The 14,361-nt window shown below is 33.4% G+C and overlaps 2 protein-coding genes and 1 long non-coding RNA gene across 10 annotated transcripts in view; 2 read left to right on the top strand and 1 right to left on the bottom strand.

Annotated features, from left to right (window-relative positions):
• The window catches only part of LOC107613581 (11-oxo-beta-amyrin 30-oxidase-like), a 3,881-nt gene extending 378 nt beyond the window's left edge, over window positions 1–3,503 (top strand). Inside the window, exons 2-6 of the mRNA XM_021109415.1 lie at window positions 1–34; window positions 454–671; window positions 1,762–2,003; window positions 2,324–2,711; window positions 2,812–3,503. The exon at window positions 1–34 is cut by the window's left edge and continues 4 nt beyond it. Coding sequence (XP_020965074.1) covers window positions 1–34; window positions 454–671; window positions 1,762–2,003; window positions 2,324–2,711; window positions 2,812–3,237 — 1,308 coding nt within the window. The 3' untranslated portion in view covers window positions 3,238–3,503. The remainder of the gene's footprint in view (window positions 35–453; window positions 672–1,761; window positions 2,004–2,323; window positions 2,712–2,811) is intronic.
• LOC110265886 lies at window positions 6,897–9,042 on the top strand. Its single transcript, XR_002352406.1, has 2 exons — window positions 6,897–8,485; window positions 8,884–9,042. It is a non-coding gene; the product is annotated as an uncharacterized LOC110265886 (long non-coding RNA).
• Window positions 11,121–14,361, bottom strand: part of LOC107614342 (mitochondrial inner membrane protease subunit 1) — a 6,197-nt gene continuing 2,956 nt past the window's right edge. The window contains exons 4-6 of one of the 8 annotated variants that reach the window (XR_002352403.1): window positions 13,947–14,001; window positions 13,283–13,557; window positions 12,573–12,978 (exon numbers count right to left, since the gene is read on the bottom strand). Coding sequence is in view for 4 of the 8 variants with exons in the window: in XM_016316556.2 (XP_016172042.1) it covers window positions 13,963–14,001 (39 nt within the window). In the remaining 4 variants the exon portion in view is untranslated. The other 7 variants (XR_002352404.1, XR_001614396.2, XR_002352405.1 and 4 more) reach the window with 7 other exon arrangements.

Genomic DNA, 14,361 nt, shown 5'->3' with positions numbered 1-14,361 from the left:
TTCTCTTTTATCCATCACACTGTTCAAAAATTTGGTAATCTTATTTATCTTTTATGTTGAAGATTTAATGTTATTTTCCTTTATGTATAGAATTTTAGATTCAAACTTCATTATTCTCAATGTAACAAGGAAAAAAAATGCTATTTTTCTTTTTTGAAAGCAGTTACTTTAGCTATTTATTTAATCCATATATCGAACTAATTTTTTATTTAAATAAAAGAAATATATGATTTTTCAATTCAAACAAAACTGGAAAAAGTTACCTATTTATGTTTCGTGATTGATATTGGTGTATTATGGAGCACAAATATGTAAACCCCCCTCCCCTCTCTTTTTCTAAATTGGATAAATTTGGTAAATCATATATTCAATTTATTTAAATAAAAAAACACCTATTAGGCAGTTGAATGAGTTATATATCACAGATCATCAAACATGTCCATGTATGTGTAGGTAAGAATTCTTTTGTCTGGGAAGGTACAACACCAAAGGTCATAATCACAAATCCTGATCAAATCAAAGAAGTCTTTAACAAGATCAATGATTTTGAGAAACCCACGTTGAACCCTCTTGTCAAGTTATTGGGCAACGGACTCGCAAACTATGACAGTGAGAAATGGCAAAAACATCGAAAGATTATCAACCCGGCTTTCCATTTTGAAAAATTAAAGGTAATATATATTTTTTTAAGAAGGATGATTTATACTCTATTCAGTGACGGACCCAGAAAATTTTAAGAGTGAGGGCAAAAATATATATATATATATAAATTTTGTTAAATATTATTAATTATATGAAGATATAAAAATTAAAAAGAATTAGTGAACACTTCCATTCTTAAAATAGTGGGATCATTTAAAATTTGAAATGGAGACATATTATATATAACTATATCTTTTAAACAAAAATTAAAAACATCATGAAGACAAGTGACCCCTCATTTGTATGCTTGGGTCCGTTCCCTGACTCTATTTGATTACTAGATATAGAAGAATTAATTATCTTTAATATTTCGAGTCTTAAAACTATTTACTTTATTTAATATTAGGAATATGTTTTAGAAGGTTTGTTAAGTGATGAAATTAATATTTAAATTTGTCTAAGTTACACTCTTACTTCAATCTAGTTCTCAAAGTTTTGGTTTAATCAATTTAGCCTTTTAATTTGGCATTCGTGAGTCGTGACTTATATTAGTGTGTGATATTATTTTTATCACTGAATCATTAGTAGCATTTTAAAAAGGACTATAAGTTATTATATTAAATTCTCAAACGGCTATTTGACGTGGCAATTAAAATTTACTTCAAGTTATTTTTTTTTGGATTCTTTAAAATCTTAACATTAATTTTAATTAAAAATTTTAAAGGCTTTTTAGAAAATAAATTGAAGTAAAATATTTTAACTATCACATTAGATAATTATTATGAGGTTCACTGTGGTAGTCTAACCTATATCCCAGTACGCCATTAATAATTCTGCGGCAGAAATCAAGGACTAACATGAGTTATGGATATTAAATTAGGAGATCAAATTGAGAATATTAAAACTTTGGAAATCAAATTGAGGCACAACTCTAAGAATGAACTTGAGTATAAACTCGAACTCGTTAAGTGATACTCGCATTATTATTTTAATTTTTTTCATTTATACTTACACTTCACGTTTGTTGTATGATTACAAAGTAATTATTCTAAAATTATCATATATTACTTCATAGTCCATATTTGATTATTCTTTCTTTTCACCCAATCATGTCTATAGGTAATGTCATCAACCATGTTCGAATCCTGTGATAAAATGGTTAGAAAATGGGATGCGATGCTAGCTTCCGAAGGAAAATGTGAAATCGACGTATGGCCATTTCTTCAAAATTTGACTTGCGATATTATTTCCAAGACAGCATTTGGAAGCAGCTATGAAGAAGGAAAACGAATATTCGATCTTTTAAGAGAACAAGCTGGACTTATTATGAAATTACGAAATGTCTATATTCCCGGATGGTGGTAAGACTATTAATATAATAGTTACAAAAATTATCCATCTTTTTTCTTTCTTTGGTGAATATATATGTAGGAGCTAAACTTACATATACGCCTTGGAAATTAGTAGTGATTTCACACATTATTACTAGGGGTACTCCATCAATGTATACAAATTGATTTGGGAGGATAAACTAAAAAATGATACAGTACACAAATTAGAAACTCCTGCCCCTAGCAATTTAAGTGAGGAATATGTGTAATAATAATGCGGATTCTGAATTGATATCCACAAGTAATTAGGTAATTGACTGACAAGAATATAATATGTATTTAATTCTTAGGTTGATACCAACAGCTACACACAAGAGGATGAAAGAAATTGAAAAAGATAAAAAAGCTTCGCTCAAGTTTATCATCAACAAAAGAGAGAAAGCAATGAAGGTAGGGAAAGTCATGAACAAAGACTTATTAGGCATACTTTTGGAATCAAATCATAGAGAAATACAAGAACATGGAAACAACAAAGCTGCTGGAATGACAAGCCAAGAAGTAATGGAGGAGTGCAATGCATTCTACCTTGCTGGCCAAGAAACCACCTCAGTTCTTCTAGTTTGGACAATGATACTATTGGGTAGGTATCCTGATTGGCAAGCACGTGCTAGAGAGGAAGTTTTGCAAGTTTTTGGCGATCAAAATCCGGATAGTGAAGGGTTAAGTCGCCTTAAAATTGTAAGTATGACATGATTCAAACCTAAAACCTTATGCATACTATTCACATACTTCAGCATTGCAAGTCCTTTAATTAACGCTTACACCTTTTCTTTCACAGATGACAATGATTTTATACGAGGTTCTAAGGTTATACCCTCCAACTGTTTACTTCAATCGTGCTGTCCACAAAGATGTGAAACTTGGCAACCTTTCCCTTCCAGCAGGAACACAAGTTTCCTTGCCAATACTCTTGATTCATCATGATCGCGATATTTGGGGCGATGATGCAACAGAGTTCAAACCGGAAAGATTCTCTGAAGGAGTTGCAAAAGCAACAAAAGGCCAAGTTTCATTCTTTCCATTCGGATGGGGACCTAGAGTATGCATTGGGCAAAATTTTGCTTTAATGGAAGTAAAGATGGCTTTGTCATTGCTCTTACAACATTTCTCATTTCAGCTCTCCCCATCTTATGCACATGCTCCAACTACTGTACTCACTCTCAATCCAAAGCATGGGGCTCATGTTATCTTACATAAATTGTAGCTCTATCGTTTTTATTCTTTTCTACAAGTATCTAGACTCTCGTATTAAGAATCGACTAATTAGGCATGAGAAGTAATTTTCCTACCATGACCAATCTGATGTGTTGGTCGTACTGTTACATAAATTCATCAATTAGGTGGCGTACCACATATTAATTTGTGTTTGTCTTTGTACTAAAATATCATATGCATATTTTTCGCATAAAATATTTTATGTATGGCGTATCGCCCAGTTGTTATCTATTGAAATGTATTGCGTTCTATGTATCCGTTGTAGTACATTTAGGAGAAGTTTTATCTTTTATGTTATTTGTTTTTTCTTGGCATGTTTTTCCTTTTAAGTATGTCTAATGTTTGAAGTCCTTATTAAACAGGCCTATAAGAGATTAAGAGAGTTTCAGGGATCTCATTAATTAAGATGAATCTGAAGTCAAATCGCAACTCGGCTTTTAACTGGTTCTATAATGACGAAGGAATAAGAATATAATAATGAATTGTAATGACAGAAAGTATTGAGCAAATTATTACCTAAATTATTTTGGAAAAGTGCAGGTACTAATAAATTAGAATAAATGACCATTTGTATTTATGATAGATGAAAACGCTGACATTTGTATCTATGATAGTCTGAAACTAAAATTATACTCATGATAGATGCCCTCCGTGTGACAAAAGTGCCCTGACTTGGATCTGAGCTTGGTTCGTGGGAATCCGATCCTAGGTGGCACTCCCTCCCTTATCTTCAACCCCCCTCTCTCTCTCTCACACTCTCTCTCTCTCTCTCTCTCTCTCTCTCTTCACTCTCCAATACCCACTCTGGCCCCTTCTTCCTCAACACTCGCTCTCTCACCATCCAATTCTACCCTAGTGCCCTCACATTCTCTACTACACTTCAATAGCCGTTACAATGTCTCTTGTGCCCAGTTTTTCAAACCAATACCCGAATACCGAACCCCAATGAACTCTTCCCACTACTAATTGCTAACCTTCTGAAACTTCAACCCTCTCGCATTATTTTTTCAAACCTCCATATGGGTTGCTGCATCAGCAAATCCCAGACCCAAAACCAAAATCCATATCACCAAAATAATCAAACCCCCAACAATACCTTACACCCTCTCTCCCCAACTCAAACCTTAACCAACAAATACCACAGTGGCAACTACCACCAGTGTTAGAGGAAGAGTCTGTGAAAGAGGTCCTATCAGAAACACCCATTGCCAAACGAAATCAAGTTCTAATTTTGAAGTCAGAATCGGACACCCTTCTGCCTCCTCTTCAAACCCCTGATGACAAAATCGAATCAAAGAACCCACATCCCATTTCCAACCCCATTATCATCAACAAAAAAGAAGGTGAAGTCTCAGAGATAGTGTCTCAGCTCTCAGAAGAACCATGCAGCATCAGCGGAAGCTTCTCCACCGCTACCACAGTTACGGAGAAGAGAGAAGAAGAAGTAACCAGCAAAAGAAGCATCAGGGAGGGAACAGCAACAGATCCCCGTCGAGGAAGCACCCTCATGCCTGTGACGGCAATGTCGCCTCCGGGAGAGAGCGGAGTGTTGAGGAAGAAGGGGCCAGAGTGGGGTTTGGAGAGAGAGAGAGAGAGAGAGAGAGAGAGAGAGAGAGAGAGAGAGAGAGAGAGAGAGTGTGTGTGTGTGTGTTTGTGTGAGTGAAAGAGAGAGGGGTTGAAGATAAGGGAGGGAGTGCCACCTAGGATCGGATTCCCACGAACCAAGCTCAGATCCAAGTCAGGGCACTTTTGTCACACGGAAGGCATCTATCATGGGTATAACTTTAGTTTCAGGCTATCATAGGTACAAATGTCAACGTTTTCATCTATCATGGATACAAATGGTCATTTATTCAATAAATTATCTGTCAACTTATTACCAACAATATAATAATTAATATCAAAGATACTTCCACTAGAAGAAATATGTATAAGGAGACATATTTAAAAGATACATTCACAAAGATACTTTTATTAGACACAACCATAAAAAATATTTTTGTTAGACATATCCACAAAAACACTTGCATTAAATACAACCATAAACAAAAGTTGGCAGAAATTGGTAAAATCCTTGTTGACTACGTAGCGAGATCAAATTATTTTTTATTAGTAATAGATATAAGTTCAATTATAATTAGTTACTCACTTTAGCGTATGTCAATTAGAATAGAAATTAGTTTAGCTTCTAGTTATTGAATGTATAGTTGTAATTAATTTTATAGTCAAAGTATATAAGAAGTACATAAGGTTAAACATCTAACAAATACTTTTTTTTAGATTTTCATTTTGAAAAATTAAAAAAAAATGAGAACAGTTCATTTTCTCCCTCTCTCAACATTCACTCTTCCTCTTTTTCTTTGGTTTATCAAACCATCAACATAGTGTGGAGAACAAACAAACTATGAATCAAATTGAAAAGGTTGTGAATTGAGATCCAATCGTTGCCAATTTCATTGTTTTCTTTCTTTTCACTCTTTGAGTTGTGAAGATTTGATGGGAAAACAGTTAAGATTTTAGAGGTGTTTATTTTTTCGGATTAACAATTCTTACCAACTACTTTAATCATGCAAGATTCAATTCATGACAAACTTTAATTGATTAAAGCCTAATTTCTTAGTGATTTAATCTCCTCCAATCTAATTAACCGCCAATTCCTTAGTTACTTAAGTTAAATTAAAGGTTTAGGTCCAATTCTAATTTATTAGCCACATAAACCCTAATTACCTAAAGATAAGAGATTATATGTCACGTATGACGTTAAGTCCAGATAATCAAAGAATTATGAGAATTTACTTTCAAATTGTTATTCAAGTGAGTTAACTTTTTCAAGATTCAACAGAACTCAAGTAGAAAAAGAGTTATCTTCCAATATATTCTAATTTCTAGCTAGGATGAAGAACGAAAGTAATTCTTGAATATAAATTAGTACATTGATTAAAAGTAGAATGACAATAGTATTAATCCATAGAATAAACAAAGCTCCTAACCTTAACAGAAAAGGTTTAGTTGCTCATGGCTCAGAGAAAACTAGGGTTTCCCAAAAGTGTGTAAAGTGCGAAATGAGGAAGAGCGAAGAGAGAAGAAGCCCAAAGAGTTAAATCTTTTTCCCTTTTATATTTAACCTAATTTGATTTGAAAATAAAATAAAGTAATAAAATATGAAGTTTGGTAATAATAATAAACCAAATAAACTAAAATAAAAAAATAAAGAATAATTATTAACTAAATCTTCAACCAAGAAACCCTTCTTTAGGATCTAATTTCGCGTCATTGGCGCTAAACGCCAAGCTGAGGCAGAAAGATTTTATGGTGTTGCTGTCTTCCTGGCGCTAAACGTCAGGCTCGATATTTAGCGCCACTAGCGGGTGACTCTGGCACTGGTTACGAGGCACCTGGCGCTAAACGCCAAATCAACCCAAAAGAAGGCTTGCACACATTACGAGGTGGCTGGCGCCAATGGCAGCATCAAATTTTTTCTTTTTTCTTCTGCACGAATTTTGTCAAATTCGTTCGAATTTTTTCTGAAATAAATAAAATCACAATGCATCTCAAAGTAACATCCAAATAGGTTTCAAACACTAAAATCTAAATAAAGTCAATAAATTCATATCTAAACTAATAAAAAAATATAGAAACTATGCTCACACATCAATAGATGCCCCAAAGTAGAATCCATTGTATGAAACTGACCGTTGCCTTACCAACATAAACTCACTACGGATTAGTGATTGTCGAGTCCTAAAGCGCAGATATTCGGTCGAAAGTGGAGAAGATTGGCCCAAACATACGCATAGACTGAGGTTGATCCCTCAAAAGGTGATAACGTAACATATAGCTAAACCCTTTTAGGTAAGAACTATTTATCTGATTTTAAACTATTTTCAACAAGACTGTATCACCCATTTCCATTTTTTATCATAAGTGATGTATACAGCAAAGTCTCTTACTTCCCTAACTTGGTATATATAAATTCTCTTATTTCCGTTTTAGCTTATACTTCGAAGACAACAATATGTTTGATATGACACTAACTTTGCATGTTTTTGTGTCCTTTTTTTCTCCTAATATTTTAGTAACAATGCCGTATTCTTTGAATAAACAAGGGTATAATCATACTTTTAAGGCACATAAGGGTATAGTCATACTGCATGTCAGCATCCAAGTTACCATTTTTGCATTGTTATTTTTTGTTTTGTTTTGTATTGTAGATCCACTTTCAAAACAATTACCAGAAACAGGATGATTGGGAAGTTTGTAAAATTACCACATACCCATTTTGTCTCATAAACAGATTTATATGCTTCTGGAGTGGCACACCTTTGTTAGCTTTCATACTCTAAACTTCCCTTTCATTGCTGAAAATGTCTGGCCTATTGTTTGCAGTTCTTGGCAATGGCATATGGCTAACTCTTTATTGCTCTGGCTCTTTGGGGCATTCTTCGATTGTGCTTCTTTTATGTAGTATATATCAGCATTCTTCCATTTCTTTGTTTATAATTTATAATTGCAAGTTATATCATTTTCTAGATATCTTCCCAGTTTTCAGCTTCTATGTTAGTTATTTGCTGATGAATTACAGATTAGCAATGCTTTTTACTCCCTGATAACTGAAACACTAACAGATATTAATATATTATTAATCATACATTCATATGTACTTTACATTGTGCATATATTTCGTTGTATTCACTGGCTGAAAGTTTAATAGGCAATGCTTGACTCTTGAGGGAGTCTGAATATACTTGTGAGAAAAATATATTTTATTTCTTGTTCTCTGTGCTTAGCTTTTAACATACATTTGTTTACGCACTAAAAGATGCAAGAGATGCTACAAATTGTCATTCGATTCAGGTGTTCTTAATTTTATAGCTCATGTTCTTTAGGGCGAAAAATAATGAAAACCTCAATATTTTAATGCAAATTTCAAAGATCTATGTTACAATATCACTGATCTCCCACAACTTTTTCTTGATAAAAATATACTAGCTAACTTGTCTGGCAAAACATGAAAGTTAGTGGAAACTCACCCTGCTTGTTCTGCTTAGTTTAAAGTATAAGAATTTTAATTAGTTTCTTTGTCATACCATAGGTCTGTATTGTGTGTAATGGTCCCATTAGATATGGGAGAGAGTGTTTCCCATTAGATGCATGGAAAAGAGGGAGGAAGAATATTTCAGCTCCATATATCTGCTATGCTAGTGCATTCCGCATTTGTCTCGCAAAGAAAGAAACAGGTCAGTCTCAATCTCAGTCTCTTAACAAGTAACAACTACTAGTTATTTGAATTTTCCATGTCCTTATTTAACTACTAATACTGCATAGCAGCATAGATTCTCTATTGATTTCAATTTGTCTTCTCTTTTCTTTAATCTTATTATATACATATGCACTTTAGTAAATGTCTAATGTGAGAAGGGAGATTAATTAAAAAAAAGTATATAATACTTCAAAATGACATTCCATTGTAAATATAACGGAAATAAAACAAAGATTGATACTTTGCACTCTTCTTTAAAAGCACAGAGAAGTTATTATTTTCAGTTTTCACGCTTCTGTGTTTTATGGACAGCAAGAAAAAACTACCAGCATGCATGTGACTTAATTCTTACTACAGATAATTCACTATTTGCAGATTGCGTGGGGTGTTGCTCTATCATATAGAAAAGGATATTGGAGCAGCAAGTTCAACTTGAAAAAAGAGAGACTGAGCTAACAATCATATTTTACACAATTTATAAGGATTCATGTGCATACATTGTACTCCTTTTCTCATTGCTGATTTTGGTTTTTTGTGAATCTTGCTTGTTAGCGTGTGCTAGTGAGAGCTTATGCTTGTGAAAATTGTTCTTGGCATGCATCTGTGTGAGAGTTTGTGAGGAATTTTTTGTAATAGAAAAAGGCTGTGTGTGTTGAGTGAAAATACTAAGACAAAAAGAAAAGTCATTGTTAATGTCCCGGATTTTTGGTTCTTGGAATTGTCATTGCTTGATGAATTTGTAACTTGGATATTAATCATAGTTGAAAAATCTCACCACAAATTGTGATTGGGATCAGATGTAGGTTTCATTTTGGAGCTGAACCAAAATAAATGACTTGGACGATCTTCTTTTAACTCTTCTCCTTCATACTTTAATTAATAGTTGCATGCAGAAGTAACTGTTTTAGTTTATCTCGTGCATAGGTATGAGACAAAATTGAGCTTCAATTTTCTAAACCAAAGTGAGAACCTCAATATTTCAGAAGAACTCCAACTTAATATTTTATACTTGGAATTTTAATATTTTGTTATTGCTGCCAGTTCTTAGCATTGCCATATAGCTTAATTTATCTTCTTTATTTTTTCTTTTTTCTTTTTTGTACTAAGTTCTATTATCCCAGCATGCTCAAGTTGCACAGGAATTTCTCTTATACACTTACCTACTTCACGAGTTCTTGTGTTTAATTAGCCATGGAAGCTTTTTACTACTTTCATTCATATATATCCGTTTCTTCTCTACAAAAAAGTAAAAAAATAAAAAAATGCACCTTTACACTATGTTTGAATACAAAATAGAATATGAAAAGGATGAAAATGAGAGGAAAGAAAATGAAAAGAAAAGTGAATTTTTTGTGTGTTGTTTGGATGAAGAGAAAATGAATGAAAAAATAGGTGAAAATTTTTCTTTTTGTTTGAATTATAACAAAATAAAATTACATTAATACCCTTATCTATATTATATATAAATTATAATATATTAATGTAACACAAAAGGTAAATTTGTAATCTTACACTTGTTTACAAATTCTCCTTAGTTTTCTTCGCATGGATGGAGCGAAAAGTTGGATATGTATCCCACGTTATTTTTTTCTCTTTTCACCCAATTTTCCTTCTCATCCCATTAAAGGAAAACTAAGTTTTTCATTCATTTTCCTTTTTTCTATTTCCTTTCCTTTTAACTTATTTTGATCAAAACACAGTGTTAGAGTCTCTATTCCATAAAAGCAGTAGCTAGTTGAGATCTGTATTTTTTTATGAAACTCGAACACTTCGCTGAGTTGCTATATCCAGGTATCAGACACATTTCAGATACGATTCTCATCGACACTCGCCCGATACACGTATCTATGTCCATCTGTGTCTTCATAAAAAATAAATTCTTTTACGGACATATTTAGACACACCTAAATACCATCACAAGTCAACGTGTATGTCTAGCCTTAGTGTTCATGCATCATAGGGAAGATTCATAGTTTGAACATTGAGCAGTAAATGGGAAGATTCACTCATCTTCGTGATGTATGTTTTTAAATCTTCTCGTCCAGCAACCTTTGATGTCATCACATCTCTTTATTTAGTTGGAGTTGCCTTTCAATCTTTGTGATGTTTGTTGAGAAAGAAAAAGGTCGCTTTCCGTTGCTATTGGAAACATATCAATTTTTATGCTTTCAAGTCTGTTACATAGTTGAGATATAATGTTGTCTTCTTTGCAAATATTGCAATCATCTCCACCGCTTGTGCAGAACGTTGAATGCTATAAGATGGTCAAAATTTGCTTAACTTCCTGATTTGTGTGCAGTAATGATTCAAATTTTTTGCTTTTTTCTTTTTTTTTTCTTATTCAAAAACATAATTATTACACACCATGTTGTTGAATGCTGATAAAAGTCTATTTTACTTTTTGTTCTCTTTACTTTTAACATTCAGAAGTTTGTAGCATACTAAAAGATGCAATAGATGCTACAAAATGCAACTCCTATTCTTAAGATAAAAAAAATGAAATTCTCAATATTTTGATGCAAATTCTAAGAGACTAAGACTATGTAACAATACCATTATACTAGCTAACCATGAAAGTTAGTGAAGTAGACAATATAATTGTTTAATAAGAAACTCACCCTGCTTGTTTTTCTTAGTTTAAAGCAAAGAATTTTAACTTTCTTTCTCATACCACAGGTCTGTATATGAGGGAAGTGTTTTCTTCATATCAGTAACATTAAATTCGCACGGAGAAGCAAGAATAATAGGCCAGTCTCTGCCTCTGTCACATGTCCCTCTAACAAGTAACAAGCACTAATTATATGCGCTTTACATATCTTTATTTCAGTGCTACCATGTATTACTTCTGCGTAGCTTCTCTATTTGATTTCAATTTGTCTTCCTTTCTTCTTTAATTTTATTAAATAGGTATGCATTTTTGTACATGTCGAACGTGACTACGTGAGAAGGGTAAATTCATTATCCCTTCAAAATGCCTTTCCACGTACCTTGTGGATCCATGTGTATATATTGATTTCATCTGAAAGGAGATTGTAACAAAATCATATTTTACAGGACCAGCAACTAAATGAAGGATGAAATGGAATCACTTCCAATGGCTGTATGTAATTTCTAATATTTGGAGACTGAAAAGGACTTTCTACTACTTAATTCATAGCTGGTGTTTCAGGTTTAACTGTTGCTATGACCATTGTAACAAATGATTGTACTGATTGTGTGTTTGCATGTACCAAGTCAAATCATGTTTGTTAAGAAAAGGGAAAGCTATGGAAACCTGTTATTGCTACCATTGTCAAGGTTTGTCTAAAACATACTAAAATAAATCCTGCGAGAATGCATATTAGTTCTATACAGTTGGCAGACATATTTTGAGCAGCGGCCTATCCAACCGGTGGAGGCCAAGCAGTTTCAAGAACTTGCACACAAGCTAGGAATGATAGATATCCATCCACCAACTTGAGGGCAAGCTGAGATATGTTAATATCAATTTCCAGATTTGTTTGATTCTACTGATATGAGTCTCTGGACAGTTTAGTCCAGGATCCATGTGTATATATTGATTTCATCAGAAAGGAGATTATATTTTACAGGACCAGCAACTAAATGAAGGATGAAATGGAATCACTTCCAATGGATGTATGTAATTTCTAATATTTGGAGACTGAAAACGGGGCTTTCTACTACTTAATTCATAGCTGGTGTTTCAGGTTTAACAGTTGCTATGACCATTGTAACAAATGATTGTTACCAAGTCAATTCATGTTTGTTAAGAAAAGGGAAAGCTATGGAAACCTGTTATTGCTACCATTGTCAAGGTTTGTCTAAAACATACTAAAATAAATCCTGCGAGAATGCATATTAGTTCTATACAGTTGGCAGACATATTTTGAGCAGCGGCCTATCCAACCGGTGGAGGCCAAGCAGTTTCAAGAACTTGCACACAAGCTAGGAATGATAGATATCCATCCACCAACTTGAGGGCAAGCTGAGATATGTTGATATCAGTTTCCAGATTTGTTTGATTCTACTGATATGAGTCTCTGGACAGAGAGAGAGAGAGAAAGAGGGGGAATAAAAACATAAATCTGGCAAGTCTTTAAGTATACAAGAGTCAATCTCCTTCAAACTAATAGGTGGAGTGGTTATTTTAAATTTGTATTAAAAATCAAAATCCTTAAGAAACACAGATGGCATTCAGCCACACAAAACAAATCAGATTAATTATCCTGTTAAACCTCTGATCCTCTATTTTCAGTGTATGAAAAGGAGATTGTATTGGAAAAGAAATCCTAAGCTGAATGTAAATGATCTCACTGTTACAAAAGGGAGCTATGGTCCTTCAGGTGCTCTACCTTGCTAAATGCCACCTTCATGGCAACCACTGAGGCTCATCCAAGTATATTGCATTGTACCCGGATGAATGACCATAAGTTCTTCGCGATAAGCAAATGAAAAGCATCATCTATTAACCTATCACACAAATAGGTAGAAACAGGGCAGACAATACTTAGCTTTTAGACAAGAAATTATAAGTCTAGTGCTTTTATGCCGGGTAAGAAATGCTTTGATCTAAAGTGTAAGAATTCTTAGAATGGTAGCTTTCTATTTTGTGTCTTCTAAATAGCTCTAAATAAGGCCCTATAAGGATTCAACATCGGCCTTTCAACATTGTCCATTGAAGAAAAATAAGCCAGAATTATAGAATCAGTTTATTCGAAAATAAATAAAAGCAATTTCAATAACATATTTGATTTATCAGCACGGTTTCCTTTACCTCGTACTATAGGCCGTGATAAGGAAGAGAAATGGAGGCTAGTAGCAGAAAGCCGCACACTGGGTTTACCTACTAGTGGCCATTCACAAATCACAAGATTCATTCTTCCTTGTACTGTGTACAAAAGCTCACAACTATAACTATACTTACTCGTTTTTCACAAAATAAAAAATTTAACCCAAATAAAAAGTTATCTTCTTTGCCTCCAAATCAACTCAAATCTTATCCCTCCCTAAGTAATGGATATTTTCACATTACAGTACCCCAACAGGTACGTATATGGATGGAATTTGCAAAGTCAACCTTCTCATATTCAGACAATGGAGGAAAGAATCTAATAAAGTAAATTTTAAGAAACTGAATAAGATATTTGCTTTCCTGTGCTAAATTTCATAATCCAAATCAGCTCACAGTTTAGTTCTTTGTGAAAATCCTCCACTCAGAACATGAGAAGAGAGTGAAATATTTCTAAAAGATATGAACATTTGCCCGGATATGGCAATTGGTAAGCTAACATTATAATCAAGTAGAAACTAGTATTTTGAAAAAGAAAAAAAAAAGTTTTCAATACTAAAGATCACAATATCTATTTATAGACAGAAACAACTCTTTTAGAGAAAGATTGAAGATAAAGTATAAAAGGCAGAGAAATAGAAGATTTTACCTTCTTCAAAACATCTTTATTGACCCGGTACTCCAAGGCAATCAAGTGGCCAAACCTGATATTATTATTTGAAATATCATTAGCATCTCAGTTCATAGATTTTACAATATCTCACGAGGTGGAGTAAGCTAAATGGATCAAATGAGTTTCCTGTAATAGATCAATTTATAGCAATCACGTAGAACAATTTTGCACTCTCCAAATGGTTAACTAACATGAAATTTTTCTATAAGAAAAATAAACATGAAAAGATCACAAGGACCAAGTTCCATCCAGCTAAGGAAGTCTTCAGTACAATGACATATATCAAATCAATCTGGCATCTGAGGAGTCTAGATGCATTTCTCATTATGTAGACAAGCAACTTTTTGTTTTTTTTTTGTTTTTTTTTTTGGGGGGGGGGGGGGGGGGAAGG

This window comes from Arachis ipaensis, chromosome B08 (assembly GCF_000816755.2).
Source record: "Arachis ipaensis cultivar K30076 chromosome B08, Araip1.1, whole genome shotgun sequence".
In the NCBI taxonomy this organism is placed as follows: Eukaryota; Viridiplantae; Streptophyta; class Magnoliopsida; order Fabales; family Fabaceae; genus Arachis; species Arachis ipaensis.
The sequence above is the reverse complement of the archived record's forward strand: the minus strand, read 5'-3'. Positions and strand labels throughout refer to the sequence as shown.